Below are 23,300 nucleotides of genomic sequence, written 5' to 3' on the forward strand. Positions count from 1 at the left end.
CCCCCATGAGCGTTTGAAAGCTGTTTCATATGTATGGAATATGTGGGAAGCTACTGAAGTGGTTTGCCAATGTAAAACAAAGAGTGGTGTTCAATGGATCTAGTTCTGATTGAGATTCTGTGGACTCTGGTGTGCTCCAAGGCATAGTCCTTGGCCCTCTTTTGATTTTTGTTTGTATCAACAATATCACAGATAATCTTCAGTCAGAAATTCGTCTTTTTGCTGATATTCACAACCGGGCTGATTGTATCACATTCCAGGAAGATATTGATAAACTCCACGAACGGGCCACTATATGGCAAATGCAATTTAATATAAAGAAATGCTACATCATGGTCTTTGGTTTGCTGTGTAGAAATTTAAGGCAGTGCTCAAAAATGACAAAAACAAGTGCTTATTTAGTACTCATTTGTCCACACCTGGAGTATGCTTCAGTAGTATGCGATCCCTTCGAGGCTTAATACATCAATAAGCTGGAGATGGAAGAATGACGTGCAGCATGCTTTAGAAGAGAGGCTAGTGTGACTGATACAATCACAAACCTTGGGTGGGATAAACTAAAACAGCGTCTCGAAGTTGCTAAATTGATCATGATGAAACAGATGTATTTATGAGTGTATCTGCTATTCCGAAGCCTATTGTCAAGCATGCTTCTGTAAGACCACATTGAACAATTACTGGAAATAGTTCTCAACTTGATTTGCCACAAAGCAGAACTGAAGCACACAGAAACTTCTTTGTACCCAGAACATGTAGAGATTGGAACGGACTTCCTGATATAATAGTCTAACAATTTCAATTGTCTCTTTTGGGGATCAAGTTCTCAAGTTTGTCAGATCCAGGGATAGGAACTTAAATTAACTTTGTGCCTCTCTGTCTTCTCCCTCAGCTATAGGGAACATGCAGTGACGTGTTAGCTGTAACCATGCCGCCATTTTAGATGGCAACGACGTACATACACACACAACGTTTAGTAGTATCACGAGTGTAAGTTTGCTACATTGTGTTTTCATCCTACATTGCCTACGTTATCGCTGAAATATGTCAAAATGAGTGTTTCCTTGTCAAATGATACGTTATCAAAGTATACTGAGAGTTTAGATGGTGATTTCAGGGATCGGTATTTGAGTAAATGCTCATGGATCAAGGTGCAGGACCTGTACAATTTGCCCGTGAGTATTTTCAAGAATCTGCAAAGCTTCGGTTTCGGTGGGCATGGCGGAAGGCCTTCCGGACGTTGCCTATCACAATGTCTACAATTACCTGGTTCATCAACAGTCTTGCTACACAGGAAAAGAGCTGAAAGCCTACAAGAGTTTGGAGGCTTACAAGTATTTTGTGGCTGGATGGGTCTCCAGTATCCAGCTGTGGAAAGTTCCTCACAAGCTTGACAAGGCGAAGTATTTGGTCATGTCAAGGGTATGTTCATGTTGTAACGTTAGGCCTGGGTATGATACTGTGATAGGCCCTAGCATGTCTAGGGGTATGATTTGCATTACACGACCAGCACTAATTTTCCTTGTACATGTAGTGACCTATCAGATATCAAAAACTCATTAACTCGCCGTAAAAGTCAAATTTAGGAATGAAAATTCATAGGTTTTGTGCATATGGTGTCAAGTGCCGGTCGTGTATGGAAATCTTTCCGGCTATGCCTATCATTTTTTGAAAAAATTAATAGGCCAAGTTGACAATTTCTTTAGAATTTCCAAAGTCTGTTTTTCATTTCGAGGAGTTGATTCCATGAATTCCGTCTCATTTTTCCTCTATAACAAAAAATCATTGGCCCTAGTTGTACAGCTTCGGACGACTCGTACTTAAGCATCTCCTACCTTTGCCAACTGGTACCTTTGTCTTTGACAACTCGTACCTTATGTTAAGCAGTGCGGCTTGACAAGTCATACATGCTGACTAAACGACTTGACTTACTGTAGGCGGGATGGTACAAGTCGTTGTGCAAGGTACGAGTTGTCCAAGGTACGAGTTGTCCAAGGTACGCGTTGCTGTTCCGCATAGTACGAGTTGAGGAAAGAGTTTCATGCATGACTGTCATTTGACCCCCTGTGCACAATCCTACATGTATGAGACTTGTCTGAAAAATTCTGTTTCCTTAGAAAATGTTTCAATATTTTCACTGCTAAACTTGACTTTTAAGTTTTAAGACATGGTAGTGAGTTTTTACGTGTCTTGATAGGTGACTACAGGGAAAATAAGTGACAGTCGTGTGTGAAAATCTTTACTGAGTTGACCTGTTCCCCATTTTACATGCACGTTTTGTATCAAATCAAGCTCCATGCCTGACCTGACCCTACTGCAAAGTGAAACATTGTTTATTTTATTTTATGTATTTTTTTAGGTTGCACATTCCCAATCCATCTCATCACCACCCCTGAAATCCTAGATCATTGTGGAGAAGGATGGCACGTTGAGACGGCCCACTGCACATGTATGGCGGGACTGGGCGAAGCCTGCAGCCATATTGCCGCAACCCTCTTTGCCATTGAGGCTGCAGTAAAGATGCTGAGGGAGATAGCATGTACGTCACTACCCTGCACATGGTTGGAGCCTTCAGGGGGACACATGAATTTTGCTGAGGGAAACGAGATTGACTTCACAAGCCCTTCATGTAAGAGGACATTAACAATGTGTCAGGAGGGAAACTCTCCAAAAAGAACCGTTCAATCCAGAGACATTCCAGTGCTTACTTTTGAAGAAGCGAGTATTTTGTATGATGCCATCAAGGCAACTGGGGTTAGAAGTGCCATTCTGGCTGTAGTCCCAAAGTATGCAGCAGAGTATATCCCTAAGGCAATCACCTTCAACTTGCCAGAACCGCTGTCACAGCTGTACAAGGATGAATGGAGCAAGCTGTCCTACCAGGAGTTAGCTAAAGTGTGCAAGGATGTCTTCTTCAGCATCAGAGTAACAAAGGAACAGGTACATGCATGGATTGGCATGTTGTCAATAGTCAAATGGGAAAGATTTCCATATACAACTGTTACTCATTTTCCTCCATAGTGACTTACAAGCCCCTAGATAGTCATTACATATCATCAAAGTCAATTTGAGCAGTTAGAAAATGTAAGCATTTTCTTACCAAACACTTAGGAATTGTCAGACCCGTCTCATAGTCTCGTAGTATATCCATGGAACCATTTCAGGGAATTCTGGAGTTGAGTCAAGAATTGCAGTTGTCTTCACGTTTGCTTAGACAGTTTATTGTACATGTACATATACGACGTAAATACATGTGTAAACTATTCTTTACTAAATGAATGCTGCTAAATTCACCACTTCACAAGCAATTCATTTACATTTGTTTTTTATTACTCAAGCCTTTCTTGTTAACCCTTTCGACGTCCATTCAATTAAACAAGAATTTGACATTTCCATCATTTCTGTTTTTCTTTGTGTACTTCTTTGTCTAGCTGGTTCTCGGCAAAGAATGTGTTACAAAATTCCCTCCTTAGTCAAAAGGCACAACTGATTCGGAAAGGTTCGTAAGTGCACAAGGTATACAGACTATTTTGTCAAGTGTTTTTAGATTATGTTGGTCACTAAGCAAATACGTGATTGGAACAGTTGATTGCAGCATAGTGTATTTTTGCCTCGTGAGACCAATCACACGCTCCACGTGGATCCTTTGGGAAGCAAGAACTCGTTTGGCCCCCACATCCAATGGCCTCAACTGTTTTTTGCCCTTTGTAAAGGCAGGCATTTTAAGGGTGGCATTAAATAAGCCAACAGAATCCCCAACATCAAAGCCTGTCGGGTAAGATAACATCACCTGGAATCAATTTGTCCAGAAATCCACAATTATTTGTGATGTATTTATCACTTGCCCTCCCTTCCTTAGCCTTTCAAAATGTAAGAAATACAACCCTGAGGTGTGATGCCAATCAGATACTTCATGGTATTGTGTGATTTGTAGTTGGAGTGTGTCTGTGCCCTAGCTTTTAGATCACTGGCTCTCTATAAAAATTTCAAAACAGTCAATGATACATGCACCATGTTTGAATGTCTTTTGGAATGACATTGGCATGGACATTCTGAACTGCTCACGGTCAGGCCACATTACTAAAGCAGGCACCAAACGACGGTCCATAACATGAATGACATCATTAAAACCCCGCGAGATTGTAGACCTGGAAACACCAAAAAGATATGAAATGAACTGCATGTTGAGGTTAAATCGTAGTTTCATACATGTCGTTAACACTTGCTGAAAGGGAGTTAGAATGTGTTTTTCACGAAGGTACCCAAGCACATTATTCACGATAACAATAAGCATCAAATATGAAGAAAGTTCCGTCAAGTCCTTCACTCTAGTGTCATAGTCTTTGAATGAATCCTCATCCAGGGACACAGATTTCAGCTTTGTTTTCAGCAAGAAAACCTCCTGCCTCAAATTTTGACATTCTGTCTTCAGAACTTCTTCAGAAACTGTTGGATTTTCATCCGCGCTTTCTTCCTGGGGTTCCAGAGCTTCATTTTCTTGAGGAACTGACTCCTGTTTATCTCCCGCGACACGTAGCTTGAGGAGGGCTTCAGCTGCAGTAGACCTCTGTTGCTCCTCGTTCTTGCGTCGCTTTGTGTTTTATCTTCGTTCAAACCGCTCCACTTCTCCCACCTTTTTCCCCTTCTGCGGTGAGGTAATGAAGCAGAATAAGGATGGCACGTAGTTGGGTGATAGGGGGTTATCACTCTTTTTACCTACAGAAATAGAATGTCAAAATACATGTTATGATACAGTGTTTAACATGCAAAAACTGGTGGGCAGATTCCAATGTAACATGAAATGGAATCATAAACAAAATTGAATCTTAATTCTATTCACTCGAAACATTCCATTGGCATCAAATACTGAAGCCTTGGGGTTTACTGTGAAGACTGGAAAGAAATCAGCCCACACAGTAAATGGGAAACGACAGTAAAAGAAAAGCCATCATCTAATATCCTAACGTTACATGTGCAGTATTTTGACATGTCATGTTGACAAAATTTTGAGAACAATCAGTGCAGCTTTTGCGAGAAGTATTTCATTCCAGCAAACTGTAAAAAGGTTTCACACTACAAATTTCAGGAGTTCATCAAAAATGTCTGCACAATGATCCCACAAAATATTTTTGGAAGTCCGTAGCTTACCGGATACAAAATGTACGCTGCATATTCTACTCGTGCTGGACGGCATCCAGTCTGCACATTTCAACGCCGCAACCCATTTCGCTCTTCTCTCCGAATTTATTGGAAATCTGTAGAACAAAATGCCGTCGTTTCGGCCTTATCTGTTTGTACAGCGGTACGCAGAGCAAGATATCACCATGTTGTCACGAACAAGTAGGAATACGATGTCAAGAAAAGCTTATCCCGCTGACGGTGTTGTTGTAAATCGCGTGGTCGCTATCAGTGCATGCATATGATGCGGTGTGGTACCACGTGTACACGTACGTGCATCCGTGCTGTCTAAAATGGCCGATAAACATTACCGCGTTGTCAAGTGACGTCACTTGCTTGGGATTTATACATGGATTCAGTGAATACTGAAGAAGATGAAGAAGAGGTGGTTAGAGCATGTGGTCAACATGGTCTAATCTGTTACACCTTGTTAACATTCCCAAAGACACCATTGAACACCATTTTGCACCAATTTAAGGTTAATGCTTGCCAGGAGGCTTGAACAAACAGAGAAAAGAAAGGATGTTATTCTTCTCCACAGCCTAAAATTAGTTTCGGGCCAATTTATTAAAAAAAAGGGGAAGTTCCAAAAGTCATTTTGATTAAATATACATTAAATGCAAAGTTTATGGGACTCTTAGGTAAGGAAAAAGTATTTGTAATCACACGTACAGAATGACCTATCACCATGTATTTTTTGGTTGAGTTTTTTGGCTCTCATGATTTTTGACAAACTGTTCAAAAATGCCGAAGTTCGAAACAGAAATGTAGCTTGCAGAAATACTTTTTCGATGTTTTCTTAGAACAAAATTTTGTATGAGAAGCTTAAATTTCACCTTTGTATCTGAACTTATTTGATTTAGAACACAAGAGAAAGAAAGTTTTATTTCAAGCGATCTGGATCTGGGAAAAATCCAGAACTACATGTACATGTAGGAAATATGTTGTATTTTCTGAGAAGAAAAAAAGCATTCAGGGCACTGGTTCCTGACATGACAAAACGAAAATGTTATGACCAGGAGATTGGAACCAGTCCAGAATTTTGTGCTTGCATACTTTACTGCGTCTGGTTTTATCACAAAAGCTGCAAAGTGTTGTACATGTATTGTTGTGCTGAATAATGATGGCAAACTCATCATGTTCCATAAAGTGCCGTAAACATCTTTGCATTTAATTAAACTGCGAAGATGGTGGAGACTAGGGAAAATCCAATAGATGAAAATAGCTGGGTGGTGAGAATTTTGGCAGCGCAGCAAAACTTTAGCAGGGCGGTCTAAGATTTTGGCAGGGTGGCCCGCTCTGGTAAAACCCCTCATGGAGAATACTGCAAAGTGTATCATATTATGACCTACATGTACATGTCAGAATATCATGAAACTTGACATCTTTTGCCCGTTGAGAGCAAATTTCATCAAATCTGAGAAAAAAAACAAAAAACAACCGAAAACCTTCAGACAGAAGTGACCAAATCTCTGATTACTAGAAAGTCTTGGGATCCTTTGTATTTTTCACACGCAGTGATGTATTCACTTTCAATTATATTTCATTTTCTTTACTATTGACTTTTAAATGGTTTTCTTTGCTGTCTCTTAAACTTTCTTGTGAATTCATTATCTGTAGGATCACTAGATCCCCAAACTTTCCGCATTTTATTCCATAGACAGCTGTGTAAACAACACTTACAGAGGAACGTGGATAAGTTAAACTTAATATGCGCAAAGCTACGTGTATCAGCTTGGCTGGTATAGTTTGGCAGCCCTTTACCTGTATGACTACTTCCCATCTGTTGAAAGCGCCCATGTTCTTGGTAGTGGTTGCCTCTCTTCATCATGTAGCCAACTGTTTTTCCATTTTGTCTGCCATTTCTGTCAGCCCTAGATAGACTTGACCCCTGCATCCTCAATTGCCTCTTGTAATGCCTTGGAGACTCTTAGTTCTGTTGAACAAGATCAAAGTTCAAAATATATTTTAACTTAAAAGTGCCACTTGCTGAGTAAAATTCAGCAAAAGCAGGTCATTAGCCTAAATGTCATGCAGTGTGTATTTGTGGTGACTGGTTCCCAGCTGATTCCAGCTGACCCATATATATGCTGAACAGCTTTTTTTTTTAAAGTCAGGGTTCAAATCTGGCTTCAGTCAATGACCTGGGTCTTCCACATTTGTTGATATTCTGGGCGTTCAGGGTACAATGTATTTGATAAACTTGATGTAACCCACACAACTAGGGACAGATTATGCCCGGAAGTCAGGATATATCAAATATTATAGCCCTGAAAGTAAAACGGTTCACGAAGTCAAAGGTTCGAATCTAATTAGGTTAATTATTTAGATTTATGTTTTGTTCTCTCCTCAGGTTGTAACAATAGTTGCCTTAGTCCTAAATGTAGCCAATCTCTTTGGTTACATCAGATGCAAAGTCAGTTCTAGGAAACAACTGTCATCAATGGCAACACAGTTCCTGGGCCAGCAGGTGATGAGCAGGGTAGGTGTCATCTTGTCTGAGGTACCATAATTTTCAGAATATAAGCCGCAGCTTTATACGTTGATTCTTACGCTGAAAATGTCTCTGCAGCGTATACACTGGGCAGCTTATACGGCTACCGTTGAAGGATAAAATCAGTCACAAAAGCCAGACCTGGGCCACGCATACCACGCAGATGGTGCAGTCATTTTTTTTTTGGTTGCTGTTTACATCTGAAAACTCGAACCTCAGAGAATAAATAAAAATTGGAGTTGTGAATAATTTGAGTTATCAATGGAATTCTCCGAGTCATGGAGTCATGAAACACATGCATGTACATGAATTGTATATTTAAATCTTGAACTTTACTTGCCCTGTGGCAAGATTTTTTAGTGATTATTTTTCCACTTTTTATTCAATCTCATGGAGTATTTCTTGCAGACGAATTATCATTTACTAAGGTAGTTTTATTGTCGTGACCTAAAGATTTTGTTCTATCGTTCAATAAAAAATCAACCGTTTCAATGGTGTGCCTTCGTGTGGCAGATCTTTTATCTTGATGCTGATCGTGTTAAGTGTAACATGCCACAGAATTTCGTTTTTATTATTTATTTTGTTTTTTAACTTGGGTTTTCTGATGACAACACTTTCTGTGGTCACATGGTTATCAGAAAGTGTCAGTGATTGGATTGCCCATTAATGGGTCTGCTGTAGCAGTCAGGCTAGCCTGAAAACAGGGTTTGTGTGATCGTGATGGTGCGCGTGTGCCATGCCATGTGCAGCTTGCATCGAACACAAGTGGTTCCATTGTGATGACTCGAACTCAGGTCTCACGGCAGAGTTTTCATTTTTTAAGTGATTTGGCAGTGGTTTTTTTGAGCGGCATCACAAAAACCTCAACATTACCGGACATACATGTAGTGTTGTGGACAGTTACAGAGGTATTTTTTTCAATCAAAGCCTATTATTTGGCAAGAAATAGTTGACCTATTGAGATAAAATGATCTCTAGACTTAACTGACTTTGAGTTACCAAGATTTTATTGTACGTCCCTGACCGCATTACTTTTGCTGACTGCTGGGAAAAAGGCAAGAGCTGATGCATAATCCACGCAGGACCATGCATCCAGCGTGCAAAAAAAAATTTTAGGACTTAAAGTTCACTTTTTATGGTGATACTCGTTCAAACTTTGCTATATACTTTTGCTAGGATTGCATGTGTAGTGGAACCATTGATGTACTGTACATTCTGTATTGGTGCTTCAGCATGCAGCAGCATGACCTTCATAGTTGGATCGTTAGCATTGTGGTGTGCCTTCTACGCCAGTGCAGCTTCTATGCCAACTTTAAATCTTAATTTGCAGATTTTTGCGTGCTGCGGCTTATACACCGGCCGACTTATATTCCAAAAGTAACGGTAATATCCAAAAGTCATGGCTGCTGCCAAGTTGTGCGTGTGTTTATATTTAAATCAAAGGGAAATGGATACAGCCACTAGTTTGTGGCTTCAATTAGCCTATTTGAAGTATGGCAGACAAAATAGGAGAGCACCATCAGACCTGCCAACTAGTACAGTTTTGCCGTATTACCTACTTGAATTTATTGAAAATATGACTTTTCCCCCCCCCATAAAATGTGGCTTTTAGCCATTTTGACAAATCAGAGTTCAACGGGGGAGATGGCCTCCACGGGTAGGATTGGGGGCCGGATCCACTGGCTCCTTGCCCCCCTGCCCGTGCGGGCACCTCCTCGGCCAGGGCTCCGCGGGCCGCGCGCTCCCACCATCCAAGCTGCATGTCGCCCAGGTAGCGCTTGAGGCGATTGCGATGCATGATCTGAGGCTTCGCTCGAGCGGTACGCTGCACTTTGTAGGTCACATCGTTGATGAGGGCGCGACCGACCTTCGTCTTGGGGGGTGAACAGTCAAACAGCCTGGCTGGGCTCGAACCTGGCCCCTTGGGCGCAACGGTCGTACTTTTGCTTCTGGTAGCTCTGAGTCTGCCTCAAATGTCGCCGGGCAAACTCGTGGGCCCACGTGAGCCTTGCTCTGAGCTCGTCAACGTAATTTAGTGCCTCGGTAGTCTCCATTGGCTCCTCTGGTGACCCCACAATGACGTCCAGGGGAAGTCCCACCTCCCTCCTGAGCATGAGCATGTTCGGGGTGAGCCTGGTGCTATCGTGCTGGGAGGAACGGTAGGCCATCAGGACGTAGGGAAGATGTTCGTCCCAGTCGTCCTGATTCTCAGCCACAAACATGCTCAGCATGGTCTTCACAGTTCGATTGGACCGTTCGACCATGCCGTCGGACTTTGGGTGGAACAAAGTCATCCTGGTCTTGTGGATGTCTAACAGCCGGCAGACCCCGCAAAACAGGCCCGCCTTAAACTCCCACCCTTGATCCGTGTGGATCTCGAGGGGTGTCCCGAAGTGCATGATCACCTGCTCCATGAGGGTCTTGGCCACGGTCTCGGCCGTCTGATCCAGAAGGGGAAATGCCTCCACCCAGTTTGGGAAATAGTCCGCCACTACCATTATGCTGGTGTTCCCGGCCTTGGTTCGGGGCAGGCGTCCAGTGAGATCATGGGATCCACACAGACGCGTGCGGATCCCCGAGTGAGGATCCACCTCATGAGGGGACCTAACCAGAAATCCCCCCACGCTGCGCACTCGATACCCTCGAATTTCTGCCCCCGCTCCTGGATAACTGTTCCAGATTCCCTGCGAGGAACAACTCCAGCTTGCCCGCCAACCTAGGCGAGTTCCACATTGCCGTCGCAGTCTGGGCCCCCGACTGCAGGGCCCCGCGCTGGCCTGTGCTGCCGCTGTCCAGCGAGTCCGGCACCTGACCCAAATCATCCACCCATTCCATGGCACAGAAAAGGCAAAGAGTTTACCTGCTTTTCTTGAAAACAGCGTCAATACCAGTTGTAGCGTGTCCTACTTATTGGGCTCTGACGCTGTCACAGAAGCACACAGTCAGCCACAAATCGCCGTTCTGGGCAAGAAATCTCTGTTTATTTCTTTCGATGTCACAACACTGTTTTTTTTCACACCAAGTTCTAGACATGAGGCGTCTAGGCGGGGACTGCGCAGGCGTTAGGCGGGAAAACCGTGGGCTGTTCGCATACCAGTGGGGGCAGCCAGCTATCTCCATGCAGGTCTGAGCTGGCGCCCCCACCGGCCGGACCCGCCGGCACTACAATAGGTTTAAGCATGAAACAGTTACAGTATTTGTTGAGTATGCCAAATTTCTCATTCTTCTTCCATGCACAAGCACCACTTTTTCTGTTTTTTTCCTTTTCTGTTGACATGATGGCCAGGCCAAATTTTTACATTTTCCCGACACCAAACACGTGCAAAACCAGTACTAGGGTGCTATCCTGCAGGTAATTGAAGCAACTGTACAATGTATGCACGTACATACTTGTGTACAGTGTATACAAATCTGTGTGTGCATTTTTTGACATGGTTTGAAGTGCAAGCCTCGTGCGTAAACAGCATCCTGGGTACCACCCGATTATTATGTTGTGATTGACTATTAATGAACTATCAGTGTTCATGTACGTGTCAGTTGGACTTGTTACAGCTATTCCTGTGTCCGAGCATTGCTCTATGGTCTGAGGAAGTAGTAACTAATAATTCTCACTGTAGCTGGCGGTAGCACAAGTCACCGTACATTTGTGGCTTGAAATAAGGTTAATAAATTTTCGTTTTTGCTGATAGAGGACTTTGTGACAACTGGTTTGAGGTAAAGTTCTTTGTGTGGTGCTTTGTCACATGCTGTGCGCATCGTTTTGTATGAGATTTCAAACAATATTTGGACATTAACTAATCAAAATGTCAGTGTAACACAAGTGTATAAATTGTCGTAAGAGGCTCCTACTTAAGCTGCAGAAATGGACTTGGCTGGAATACACCGTAGACAGGCAGGCAACACTATCCACGCCTGGAAAATCCAAATGCCTGGACATGCGATGTGCGTTCTTTGTATCAAAGAATTCAGATTTTGAAAACATGGTCAAACCAGGTGGGAAAAGGGCCAACTCACTCTACAACCTTGATAATGGATTTTTGTGATTATTTTCATGTGTGAAGAAGTTTTGACCTACAGGTAATCCAGAGTTGGTCAAACCGATCAAATATGACTGGAATATGCTCATATTTTTTAAAAAACAATTTTTAATTGAAAAACATACAACTTTTGGATTTTCAAAATACAGTTTCGTGATCTCAGAGGTTGGCAGGTCTGCGCTATTTGAAGTGGGTAAAACTTTGAGCAAGCACAAAAGATTTTATCTAAACCAAAGAGTACCCTCCTATTGTGTCCATTGCACCTAAAGTAGGCTAATAGGTGAACATGCTATCTCACTGCTTGTCAGTGTTGTAGTTGAGACTGTCACAAGACCATGCGCAAGTAACTGAGTGAACAATGATAAAGGAATACTTTTGTTGCAGTTCATTTGGAGAGCTTGTGACTTGAATTCAGACTGGAGGTCTTGTGTAGGTCTTCAGTTACAATAGTGGACAATGTGTGACCTTGTAGTTGACATGTGTTGCTACAACCAGATATTAAAGCGGCAACTTCTGACATTAACTGCACTTTATGGAAACAAAACATTTATTAAAACAAAACATTAGGCGAGTATATTTTTCTCCCTTTGGGGGTTTTCCTTGTCTCCTACCTACCCAACGCATTTTTTAAATTTCCTCCACAGGCCATGACTAGTACCATCAGGCCAAGCACTGAGACAGTGCAGTGAAGATGGCAATTCAGCAAGCCGACTATTTGAAGGGCATTTCTATGTACATATGCCTTTGTTGTCTATTTATAATTATTATAACATGCCATTTAAGATGTGGACGGTTTTTGTTTCATTAATTTGAACTAAAGTCCCTGGAGTTCACATCCTTCAAAGTTTAACATATTTTCAAAATTGGATATTGTGGGCACAAGATGCAAACATTCCGTGTTTCTCTGCTGCACTGCATGTGCATCTCTTAAAATATGAATGGCATACAATGTTATAATATGTTTAATGTAAGAATATTGATGTGCAGAAAATAGTTCAATGCTTGGGTTGCTTTGCAGTTTAAGCCTGTTAACATAGCATTTTACAAGGCACATGGTCTGTATATTAATATTCGTCCAAGTTTGATCAATTTAGTACCGTGATTTTTTTTCTCAAAACAGCTCAATAACATTACTTATCTTGTTAACAAGTCTTTATTAAAATTTAGATTGTTTCGTTTATGCTTCAGTGATTTACAACAGTGTCCATTTTTTCTTTGTTGGTATAGATTATTCATTACCTGTGAGATGCGTTTTATATTACAGAATAACTTGCTGGATTGAACGTAGAGTTTTGTGTTATATTTAGATTGGTTTGGGGATAGGAATCTTTAAATTGTTGCCTTATTGGAACAGCATAAATTGAATTTTTTTAAATACTGAATGACGCATGCAGTTGTGCAGTAAACAAACGAGTTTGTTACCATTGTTTAATCTCTTGGGATAAAATTAGTGGTAAAGATGTGTTACTTTTAATTGATGCCGAAGTTCCTTTGAAACTGTAGTGTCCATGCTTTTGCAAACTATTCATTAATTTTTCTTTCCGAGCAAATTTTGATTTTGAAATGATACGATGACTTTTAACAAATAAAGTTTATTGGTTGTAATTTCAGGCCTTAACACAGTACATTAAGTGCCATGTAGTATTGTTGAGGTTATTATTCATAAACTACTGTTGTGAAAAGCATGTACACACTTGTTCCCATCTGCCTTCTGATTTGAATTAGAAGCGGTAACTGAAAAACTTGATCATTTGATTCAGTATTTGATTATCAAGGACCACTTTTTTTGAGTACTGTCTCACTGGAAAGCTCATACAAAATGTGATCCTAGAAAAACATCAATTCAATTTTTTAAAAAATCTATTTTTGAGGTGCCACACCCCAAAAGTACAGATAACACATCTTAAATAGAAACATTATTTTTAAAAATTCTGTTTTGTGCGAATTACCCTATGAGGTCAAGGTTTATTTTCATATTGTTGTACCCCATGTCTGTCAGCATGGCAATCGACACAGGGCACATGAAAAAATGAATACTCGACCCTGTAATGAATAAAAGGAGATGATAAAGTCATAAGCTGCACTGCAGAGACTAACTTTTAATACATTACGTGTCATTGTCACCGCTGGTAGAACAATGGATATGAACATATGTAATTCCATAATCTTCACATCCACTAACTTGACCCTGTGCATGTTGGTACAGTCATAGAATAGTGATCATTTTGATGCCAAAATAAATCAATTACATCTATATGGATACTGACTTTCTCAGTAAGTGAATAACTTGACCAGTTGCTTGTTGTCTTCCACAATACTGTACAGCTGTGCTAGTACGCACAGTATACATGCAACCAGCAGCTGAGATAAAAACAGTGAACTTCAATCCGTTAACTAAACAGTTGAACAGGTCTTAAAGGGAATAGCATGGCCTTGGCAACATCCCGTGGAGTCTTGAGTCCACACGTGAGGCAGCACTACAAAAACAACACAAAGTACTATTCTATCATGTATGTTCTACATTGAAGTCATCATAGCCTTTTGTTCAAAAGTAATATGATTATCTCCTTTCCCAGGCTAGTGACTAGGCAGTAGTACTGATAACAATCTCAGTCACAGCCAACTGTTTGGGAAAATGCAGTGCACTCTAACTTTACAGTGAAAAGTCCTCAGAGTAATAAATTGTTATAAAACGTAATAAATATACATAAAAATACACTAAAATGCCGATCACTGTATCCCCAATTCATTCTCTCAGTTGCAAGGAGCGCTGTAATATACTCCCAGCCCGTCATACAAACACACTGGGTGCGTTCGGTTAGCTTCCCTGAACACACCACACTTCGGTACTCCGTAGAGCCTGAAAGTAAAAGGTCACGCGGCGAGCTTCCGGAACCCGCGAGCGGTCCTCCTGTGGGGATTATACGTTGGGCCGTCCTATCACATTCGATGATTTTGGGAAGAATAGTTCTTAATTGAAACCACCCCATGAAACGCCCATGTTGGAATTTTACCTTTGTCTTCCTCAAGTAATATTTAGGAAAAGTCACCTGGAGATGGGTAAAAAAAGAATTTTATTAACGACCTTTCTCTTCCGTGGATATCGTACCTACAGTAGGTCTCCATGTTCGCGTACGTTTGTTTTCACTGCCCGTGCTTACGTGAAAACGAGATTGTAGAACGTTGCAAATATTTACATACTTAAAGTCGATGTGTTCCAGATTCCGTTGAGTTGACATTACGCAGTTGTTGTCAGCCAAGGTTAGATAAAAGATTAGAGTCTTTCGTAATTGAAGTAGAATATTGCTTTAAGTTTACTTCTTATTTTAAGACTGTGTGAAATATTTTGTTCTTTTTTTCTATTTTTACTGACGGACAACCATAAAATTTCAAACCGTGAATATTCATCTGTGTACGAGACTGCCGCATTGCACTTTTCTTCATGTATTTTAGATTTTCGGAAGTGATGGGTCAGTTTTTGGCAGGATATTTCTCTTTTAGGTCAGGTGAAATTCCGTTTCTATAAATTCATATACTAGCAAATATTTTCCAAAGCCCCTTTTCCGAGTTTAACTTTTAAGAAACTGAACCAAAAATTACAAATTCTAAAATCTTTGCACGTTATTTTTCCTGACCAAGGGTTCAATCTGGCGCGCCATCGGGGTCAATTTTTCAGGTGGGCTCTAAGAACACCAACAATGTAATTTATATATTCTTACAGTGAAGGGGGCCATACTAAGAAATGGCGATCTTGTGCGTAGGCCTACAGAAAAAATAATGATTATAAAGTCTTTTAACAGAGCACTAAAAATCCCACTTAGATTAGAAACTAAACAGCTAAAACGATTTAATGGAGTTTTATGACGGAAAGCCAGAAAACCTGAGAGAAAAAGGATCATCGAAGTCGCATCCCTGTACTTTTTCAATGGCACCTTCACACTTCTTGCCGCCAAGGCCATTCATGCGCATTCGTGCATAACCGTGAAAGGTCGGGAACCCCTTTCGACTTGTACTACATTATTCATATCAGGAATGTTGGATAGAAAACGGCACTTTGCCGGAGGGCTTTCTCCGATTGCTCCTTTGAGCCGAAGCTCACTAATCTCGGTGTTAATCGTTAAGGATCCTTGTTCAGAGAAATTTTTCTGAGGAGGTTCAGAGAACTGAACAGAACAACTCACAAAATATATTTTGACACCCTGAAACAGTGTTCAGAATCCATCGATCTGAATTGATTATTGTTTTATTGTCTTAATGTCTTTTAATTAAGCCTGGCTTTAAGTTTCCTGGCACGTGCCGATGGAGATGGAACAGATCTGATTTTACATGTCCGTTTTTTCCCGGTACAGGCCTAGTTTAGAGTAGATGATTTGGTGGGTTTCCTCTCTCCTCCAGGGTCAGTAATACCGGCCTTGTAGGTTTCCGCTACCTGTTTCATGGTATTCTTAAGGTCTTTTCCGAAAAAATATCGGAGACGGGAGTTTGCGGGTGCATAGACCTCGTTACATGGGATTGAGAACCTGTTTCAGTTTCTCTCTTCGTTTCATGCTTAGTTCATAAGAGGCATTCCCTGCAAGGGTTATGCCATCTAAGGCAAGTTCTTTGACCTTGGCGACATTTACAGGTTGGCCCGACTTACTTGCGTTTAATACACAATTCAGTAAGTACATGTATATTGTAATAAGGGAGCAACCCTTTGACAACATGTTTCTGACTTTCCTGGAAGATCACATCTTTGGATCTGGTTGAAGCAGGGATTGTTCCCCTCAGTTCATTGTCTATTCTGGGTGCCGTGACGGCCACTGCATTTCACGGCGTAGGATATTGCTCAGCAATCTTTTCATATGTCTCTTTTTCGGACGGGTAAACTTACGGCTTTTATCATCCTTTCGGCTTAATTGCCGAAAATCTCAGGCCTTTGGCTTCAATGTCTGTGTAAATGTCTCGCTTGGAACATCAAAATCAGCATGCACTTGCTCCAGCTTCAGTATACCTAAAACACTGGTCAGGTCAAACACTCGGACTGAGCTGGGTCAAAGGCAAGGGCCGCTCGGCAAGACAATGCTTCCTGGAAGTCGTCGGGCTGAAACTTCAAAATGAGGTGAGCCCTTGACCGAGAGGCCAGCCAGCTTGCTTCGCACGTGTGGCAGGAAGGTTTTTCACCAGGGATGTCAGCATGTATTGCATGGTATATACAGAAGCTGACAACTTCTGTTTACCCTCGTCGGCATGAACCTGCAATCGAGAATCGAAATCTCGGTGAGAACTAGGCTTAATTTGGCTTGATTGAAGCGACCTGGTCTCGCCTTCGTCAGAATCAGTCATCATAGTGCAATGCAGGAGCTCCTCCAACTGTTCAATTCCTTTCCGCAATGCTTATCACATGAAAAAAAAAAGCTGACCCCTTCCAGCAGGAGTTTATACAACTGAATACCCATCGTGAGCCACCTTGTTTGAATTTGATCCTTAAAATCTATTGTGTGAATCACATGCCCGACACGAAGAAAGGAATGCAAACCCTATGGAGACTTGTATTCGGAAGTGTTAAGCAATATGCCGTGGATCACATTTTAGTCTTTTTAACGTTACATATATGAATATCAAATTTGTATGGTTAGGTTGCTGATTCCCTTTTCACCAATATCACATGTCTTTTATTTCTAGTTTTTTAAACATATTCTAATGCACTATTCCTCCTTTTGCATTCCGTGCATTTTTTTGGCTTATTCTTCCCCTCAATCCTCTCCTCCCTTTCTCAAATTTGTTTGCGAGTTTTCCTCTCTATTCATGCCTTGCCAGGCCTCTCTAAGACTTCCCCTTGCTTTCTCGCCTATGTCCTAGGTCGAACGTTCTTTTCTAATTGCAATTGACCAAGCGTACATTTAACCATGCCCATGATAACTGCCCCTCACCCACTACCTAAAAAAAGTCGAGGGCCGGGCGGCAACGAGCGAAAGTTTACTCTTCCCTCATAATGACATGTATCAAGAGGGCGCCCTCGAAGCGACAGGTTCGTCATCTCTTTCCGTTGCTAAGCAACTGCACGCGGAAACCTGTAGCTCTCTTACTCCATGTGCATTGCTTAGGCCGTGTCCGAAACGGGCTTCCAGAGCTACGGCTAGATCTGTTGTCTACGTGTCTCCACGCATTTTTAATGGAGTGAAGACCTAGACCTAGACCTAGCTCTAGACAAGATATTCGGATGCATAGTCACATATAAAACAGAAAGAAGGATGAGCGTTCTGTACAACGTTAAATTTGTACACACACGTTGATACTTCCGTGTAATCGCGATTCAAATTTGGAATGGTCATGATACAGGAAAAACCATCGTGGCCATTTTTCGGCATAAAATTCTTTCCTAAATTGGATCGAGCTCTCACTGGTGTGTTTGGAAAGGTTCGGCTGCAGTTGGCCTACGCCATTATTCACGCACACCATTTAATGATGTAATTCGTCTAAAGGGAATCGCTCATTCATCTGGAACTACTCGGTCAACACCCATTGTGACTGGATCAGTTTATCTCGCGAGCATAATCACTAGATGAACATGCATAATAAATTATGTGAAGGTGGTGTGCAGCACACATTGCGCATACTTGAAAATAAGATGAAATTTATTATGTTCGAAGGTCTGATTAAATTCACGCCTATTAACGATTTATGTTGTAACCATGAACGTTGAAGGTTTTGGCATTCTGTTTGTCTTACGGTTGTTTTGTATTCTCCAAAGATACGTCTTCGTTAGGGCCTACATACACGTGTTCCTTGCATGTTTACAATAAAAATGATGAATGAGGAAATATGTTTTCCCGTTGTTTCGAGTTTTAGGCTTCACTTTTATTTATTGGTATCAGTGTTCACAAGCCCGACACTATAGACACGTCCTGAATTCGCAAAATGGGAGAGTAACCCTGTTTAAGTGCAGGTTCCATCTTCGTGCTTGTCAACTTACAATTAACCTCAGCAATGAAACCTAATCATTAGATTGTAGAGCAAGGGCACGGTGTTCTGTTAGAGTTCACAAGTTTCGGGTTATGACTGCATGGGCCCGAAAGCTATCGTTTCACAACAGATAGATGGCATGTGTACACACACATTGCCCATAACCTAACGTCCTAAGCTAGCAATGCTTTTTTTCGCCTGAGTGGTTTTCTGTCGCAATTAGCATAACAACAGGCGGGGAATCAATAGCTCGTCGTTAACGGGCATTCTGATTGGTCAGGTTCAGTTAAAGCTCCTGGAAGCAATGACGCTAGCCGTCTGGCGAGCAACTGACAGGCGATTGCACCTGCATATTTTGTGGGTATTATTTTTCCAGGAGGGATTTTTATCTGCTCGTGTGGCGGAGATTCTACGTTTGACGGAGAAAAAACGATTGTAAGAAGTGACGGGGAATATATTTCGTTGGAAATAACATCTCACAAGAACATGGATTGATGTCGATGCAGTGACATTGGAAGTCAGAGAGGAACGGTGAAAAATTGTTTTCTGATATCAGGCAAAGACAGACCCAAAATTATGTAGCGTGGGTTGCTGAATTGGCTTGGCAACAGCTGAACAGTGCTGCTTGACTTGCGCACAACGGGTGTTAAACGGCTAAAATCGTGCGGTTAGGTTCGAGCATTAGAAGAATTGCAATATTTTATTCTTCCATTTCCCGACGGGATTTCTTTCCTCATTAACATGGATGTACTCTGCAGTGTCGTTTTGGGCGCCATTCTGTCTCTTTCCGTGGTGTCTCAAGTCTCCGGAGTTGGAGGTAAGATTTACTATCAAACAAATGTCTTCGTTCTGGTTTCTTTGTAAAAAATCAAAACTTACTAGGATATTCGTCACACGTAGGAAAAGGTTTTCCCCAGACTGCCTCGAGTCGGTCTTGTTTGCTCTTTCAAGCTTTTCCTCCGTGTGGCCTTCAATGGAAATCCATCTGACATACACCATTACGCAATGTAGACTGCAACACAAACATTTTTGAACACATTTGAAACAAAATGGGTGTGCATTTCAGTACTACTTTATTATGAAGTTACATGAAGAAATGTTTCTATGTAGAAAAAAAACCCAAAATAGTATGTAAGGTATTAATCAATTTCTGACGGCTGCAGAATATATTAAGCCTATATGATTTTGTAATTTCTTTAGTTGATGGGCGTCGGGGGGGGGGGTCGCTTTGTCCCTGAAAACGAACGGGGGAGAAAGGATAAGGAAAGGACAACGTGAGATGAAAATGAATACCCCCTTCGACCGTTGGTTTAACTTTTTTGTTTTCCCGACCCCATCCAAATGAAAGCTGAGCTATGATTGGTCATTGGAATGGAAGCAAATTGGAGGGTGACAGGAAAACAGAAGGAAAAGATAGGAGCTGTGGTGCGATTGATCAAGCTATCACACAACTAACAATTATTGCGGGTACATGCTGCTGATTGTCTGTAGTGTGGATGGGCAAAATGCTCAAGAATTTCAGCATTTTAAAGATATAAGATGAATAAACTTCCCCATATCTGACATCCTTCACCAAGAAATGTATAAAATTTGGTTGCACAAATAGTTGTGATGGAAGGGTAAGTTGGCATAATTAAAAGAGCCAAAAGTGTGTTACGAGAGTTTACACATGGTTATCTCTTAGGTTTGTATAAACGTTAAAGTTCTTGAAGTGGGAAAACCCATGTGGTTGAGTTTTCTTTATTTTTTTATGGAAAAGGGCTTCAAACAACCTCGTGAAGTTCGATACCTTTCCTTTAGGGTCATTCTATAAATTAGGGGTCCATTTTTTTTCGTGTCCCTGTCACATCTGACATATGACTTGGTAAGTTCAGAACACATTCTGTAATTTCCAAGAGTGGTGAATAAATGCAACATGTTACCTGTTTCATTGCAAAAGCAAAAACCACAATATTGATCAAATTGTATTACCTGTTTCTATTGTCTACGGTGAAAAAGACCACTCAAAATTAAGTTTTGCTCTTCAAATTGCATAATATATGGCTTTTAAGCCATGCATGGTGTGTGCCATTGTGTATATGTTGTTCATATTCAGGTTTTGGCAACAGATGTTCAACCTTTCTAATAGCAGATGGCGCAGGTGATTCGTTTTTTCAACAGTGCCGTAAATCGGCAACTGGAACCGAATTGCTTCGTTTTTTAAAATAAAGTCAGTTATGCGTGTACCTGACACGTGAAACACGACACAAAAACCGTTGGAATATCAACATCTAAATTAACCGCAAAACATTGCACGGCAATCAGTACTTCTCTTATTTAAAAAAAATAAGGAAATATCACTACTGCAGTGCTAATACAGTTTCATATTAGGTGAATTAAAGATGGGATGTTCCACTTCGCATTGTCAACTTGAACATCCATGTCACAGAATGAAATTCTTTATAATTTTCATCGAAGTACGACATTCATAATTGCCGTATGCAACGAATTAATAGACTTTGAAAAATATTGTCACTGCAGTACTTGAATAAATTGCAGCATCACTTACGAGTTTCTTGTGACGTTGAGTAGAACTTCTATTTAGCATAATGTGCGTTGTAAAGAATAATACAATGACACGTGATCGTAGCCCCAACAACAAGATGCTGGGAATTTATTTGGGCGTTCCCCGGAAATTATTGTCAGTTTCTTAACTTGACAAGTTATCAGCATTCAGTTAAGATGAATAAAAAGTATCAGAGGATAAAAAAAAATTGCGACATGAAATAGACCGGAATAAAAACAAGCAAACAAACCTACATTCTGTCAGTTTGTGAACCGCAGAATGAAATAGAATACGTTTTCATATATGCGAACTGAGCAGCTGAGCTTTCTGTAACAAGAATCGGTTTGCAGTCGTACGTGTAGGGGCAGTGCGGGCATCCGGGATTCTCACGAAATTGCAGGAACCGCGCCGGTGAAAACAGAGACGTACGCACGCACCAGCCAGTCCGAGGATCAGGTTTGATCAGTTCCGTCCGCGCTCTCGTTGCAGTTATTTGCATCGGCGTGGTGTGTATAATGGAGGACGAAAAGTCGCCATCTGCATTTCTGCCTTCTAAGGGCCGTAACCGGGGTCGTAAACCTCAGGTTATCACCATTTCCTTTCTTGGGGATTGAACTTTTTGAAGACGTATATACCAATAATTACAGTCCACCCTATCTTCTACGTTTTCCTCGGCACAAGCAAGCTTGTGTGTCTATCGGATGATAGTTGTAAAACTGTTTTTCTTTTGAGATGCTGTTTTTTCTGCCTCACAGGGACACTGATACTGCCGTATGGGATTGGTCCGCAGAAAAAATGGTTCAGTCGTGATTGGTTTCTATACGTCTCCACTCCCCCAGAACGGAAATGGTCGTAACCTGCAGGTTCATGACCCCATTCACTGCCCGTTGAGGACAAAAAAGCAGATGGCCACTTTTCGGCCACCTATGTAAAATCTGCTTTTCTGGTATCACAAAAGCAGAAAAGTTGAATTCACAGTTGTCGCCAAAACGTTCAATCCACTTTCCTGCCTGTTTGACAGGTAAAAAGCAGATGGCCACTTCTCGGCCGCCATCAAAACGAGGAAAAGTAAAACTAGTTTTGTAGTAGTAGAAAAGCAGGAAAGTGGGAAAAATGCATTACAATAAAATGGTCATTCTGCTTTTGAGGTAGCAGAAATATAGAAACGTCAAAAATTGAATGTTACAAAGACGTAAAATCTGCTTTTTTTTACCATTTTGATAGCAGAAAAGCAGATGGCCACTTTTCGTCCTCCATAGATGTGGTTGCTTTCCACAATTTTGTGAAATCTCCCGGATGTCCACACTGCCCTACGTGTGTGACATGATGCACGCACACGGCATCTTCACTCGACCAAAGCTGTGTAATCCGTCCCGAGCTGAAGTGCACCCCCAATTGGCGAAAGAAAGACAGGTGGTCACAAGCAGGTTCTGGGTGCATTCCACCAAATCGTTGTATTTCTGCGCGCGAGCTCGCTAATATTTTGTGATCCCACTTTTTTTTAACAATAAAACAGGCCATAACCAGGAGGCATCATAGAAATATTTCTATAAACTTCAAATTTAGGACTGATAGTGTGTCCAGTTCAGGGTATTTCTTTCATAAAAAGCCCGAAATTGCTGACCTATTTTGGATATAGCGGCGGGCGGCTACATTCAGAAATGAGCGCTTAGTTTTATTGTTATTTTGGGGTAGCTTCGTTCAAAGTCGAATAAGAAAATTCGTGGCTAACCCCCATGCAATTCAAACGAAAAGTGATCTTCTGGCCACAATCTTGAATTTCCAGTGAAAAAAGGAGGCCAACCTCTTCACGAGAGTCACCAGGCAGCGCTATTTTGATCCGATTTTGCACTGTTTTCTATGGGCGCAGACTTGGTGTAGTGCAACCTTCTTGTTCGCGATCGCGACCATTCAAGCCGGAATAGATTAGTTACGCGTGCCAAGCGTGCTCCGCGTCAAACGCGCATATACTTACGCGCCTCGTGGCGCGCCTGTACGGTAAGTACCACAGACATGGATTATTTATGTCTGTGGTGAGTACCATTGATCTTCTATATCGTGGAGATCAATGGTGAGTACGTAAAACACGCCCTCTTTTGTTCCG

At 41.4% G+C, this 23,300-nt stretch overlaps 3 protein-coding genes, 1 long non-coding RNA gene and 1 pseudogene across 9 annotated transcripts in view; 4 read left to right on the plus strand and 1 right to left on the minus strand.

The window, feature by feature from the left end:
* Positions 1-13,966, plus strand: part of LOC110978543 (Golgi apparatus membrane protein TVP23 homolog B-like) — a 29,598-nt gene extending 15,632 nt beyond the window's left edge. Inside the window, exons 5-6 of the mRNA XM_022233619.2 lie at positions 7,529-7,657; positions 12,351-13,966. Of these exons, the coding sequence (XP_022089311.1) occupies positions 7,529-7,657; positions 12,351-12,395 (174 nt within the window). The 3' untranslated portion in view covers positions 12,396-13,966. The remainder of the gene's footprint in view (positions 1-7,528; positions 7,658-12,350) is intronic.
* LOC110978544 (uncharacterized) lies at positions 1,216-3,395 on the plus strand. The gene is made up of 2 exons (XR_002598089.2): positions 1,216-1,419; positions 2,357-3,395. It is a non-coding gene; the product is annotated as an uncharacterized LOC110978544 (long non-coding RNA).
* LOC147798590 (uncharacterized) lies at positions 2,449-7,514 on the plus strand. Its single transcript, XM_087139177.1, has 2 exons — positions 2,449-2,937; positions 3,429-7,514. Exons 1-2 carry the CDS (start codon positions 2,449-2,451, stop codon positions 3,468-3,470), a joined length of 531 nt encoding a protein of 176 aa, XP_086995303.1. The 3' UTR covers positions 3,471-7,514.
* A 1,995-nt stretch (positions 13,967-15,961) lies between the features above and the next one.
* On the minus strand, positions 15,962-17,144 carry LOC147798591 (uncharacterized; annotated as a pseudogene).
* A 1,819-nt stretch (positions 17,145-18,963) lies between these two features.
* The window catches only part of LOC110978545 (uncharacterized), a 91,073-nt gene continuing 86,736 nt past the window's right edge, over positions 18,964-23,300 (plus strand). For all 6 annotated transcript variants that reach the window (XM_087138602.1, XM_087138594.1, XM_087138595.1 and 3 more), the window contains exon 1: positions 18,964-19,468. In XM_087138602.1, the coding sequence (XP_086994728.1) occupies positions 19,393-19,468 (76 nt within the window). In that variant the 5' untranslated portion in view covers positions 18,964-19,392. The remainder of the gene's footprint in view (positions 19,469-23,300) is intronic.

The sequence above is a fragment of the Acanthaster planci genome, linkage group LG07 (genome assembly GCF_054643075.1).
Source record: "Acanthaster planci isolate LZ-2023a linkage group LG07, COTS_SCS, whole genome shotgun sequence".
Lineage (NCBI taxonomy): Eukaryota > Metazoa > Echinodermata > Asteroidea > Valvatida > Acanthasteridae > Acanthaster > Acanthaster planci.

Excerpts from the sequence above, each read along its gene's own strand:
- LOC147798590 (XM_087139177.1), top strand. The coding sequence starts at position 2,449 with ATGGCGGGACTGGGCGAAGCCTGCAGCCATATTGCCGCAACCCTCTTT. Across the intron at positions 2,938-3,428 it reads TCAGAGTAACAAAGGAACAG|CTGGTTCTCGGCAAAGAATG; the intron begins GTACATGCATGG and ends TTCTTTGTCTAG.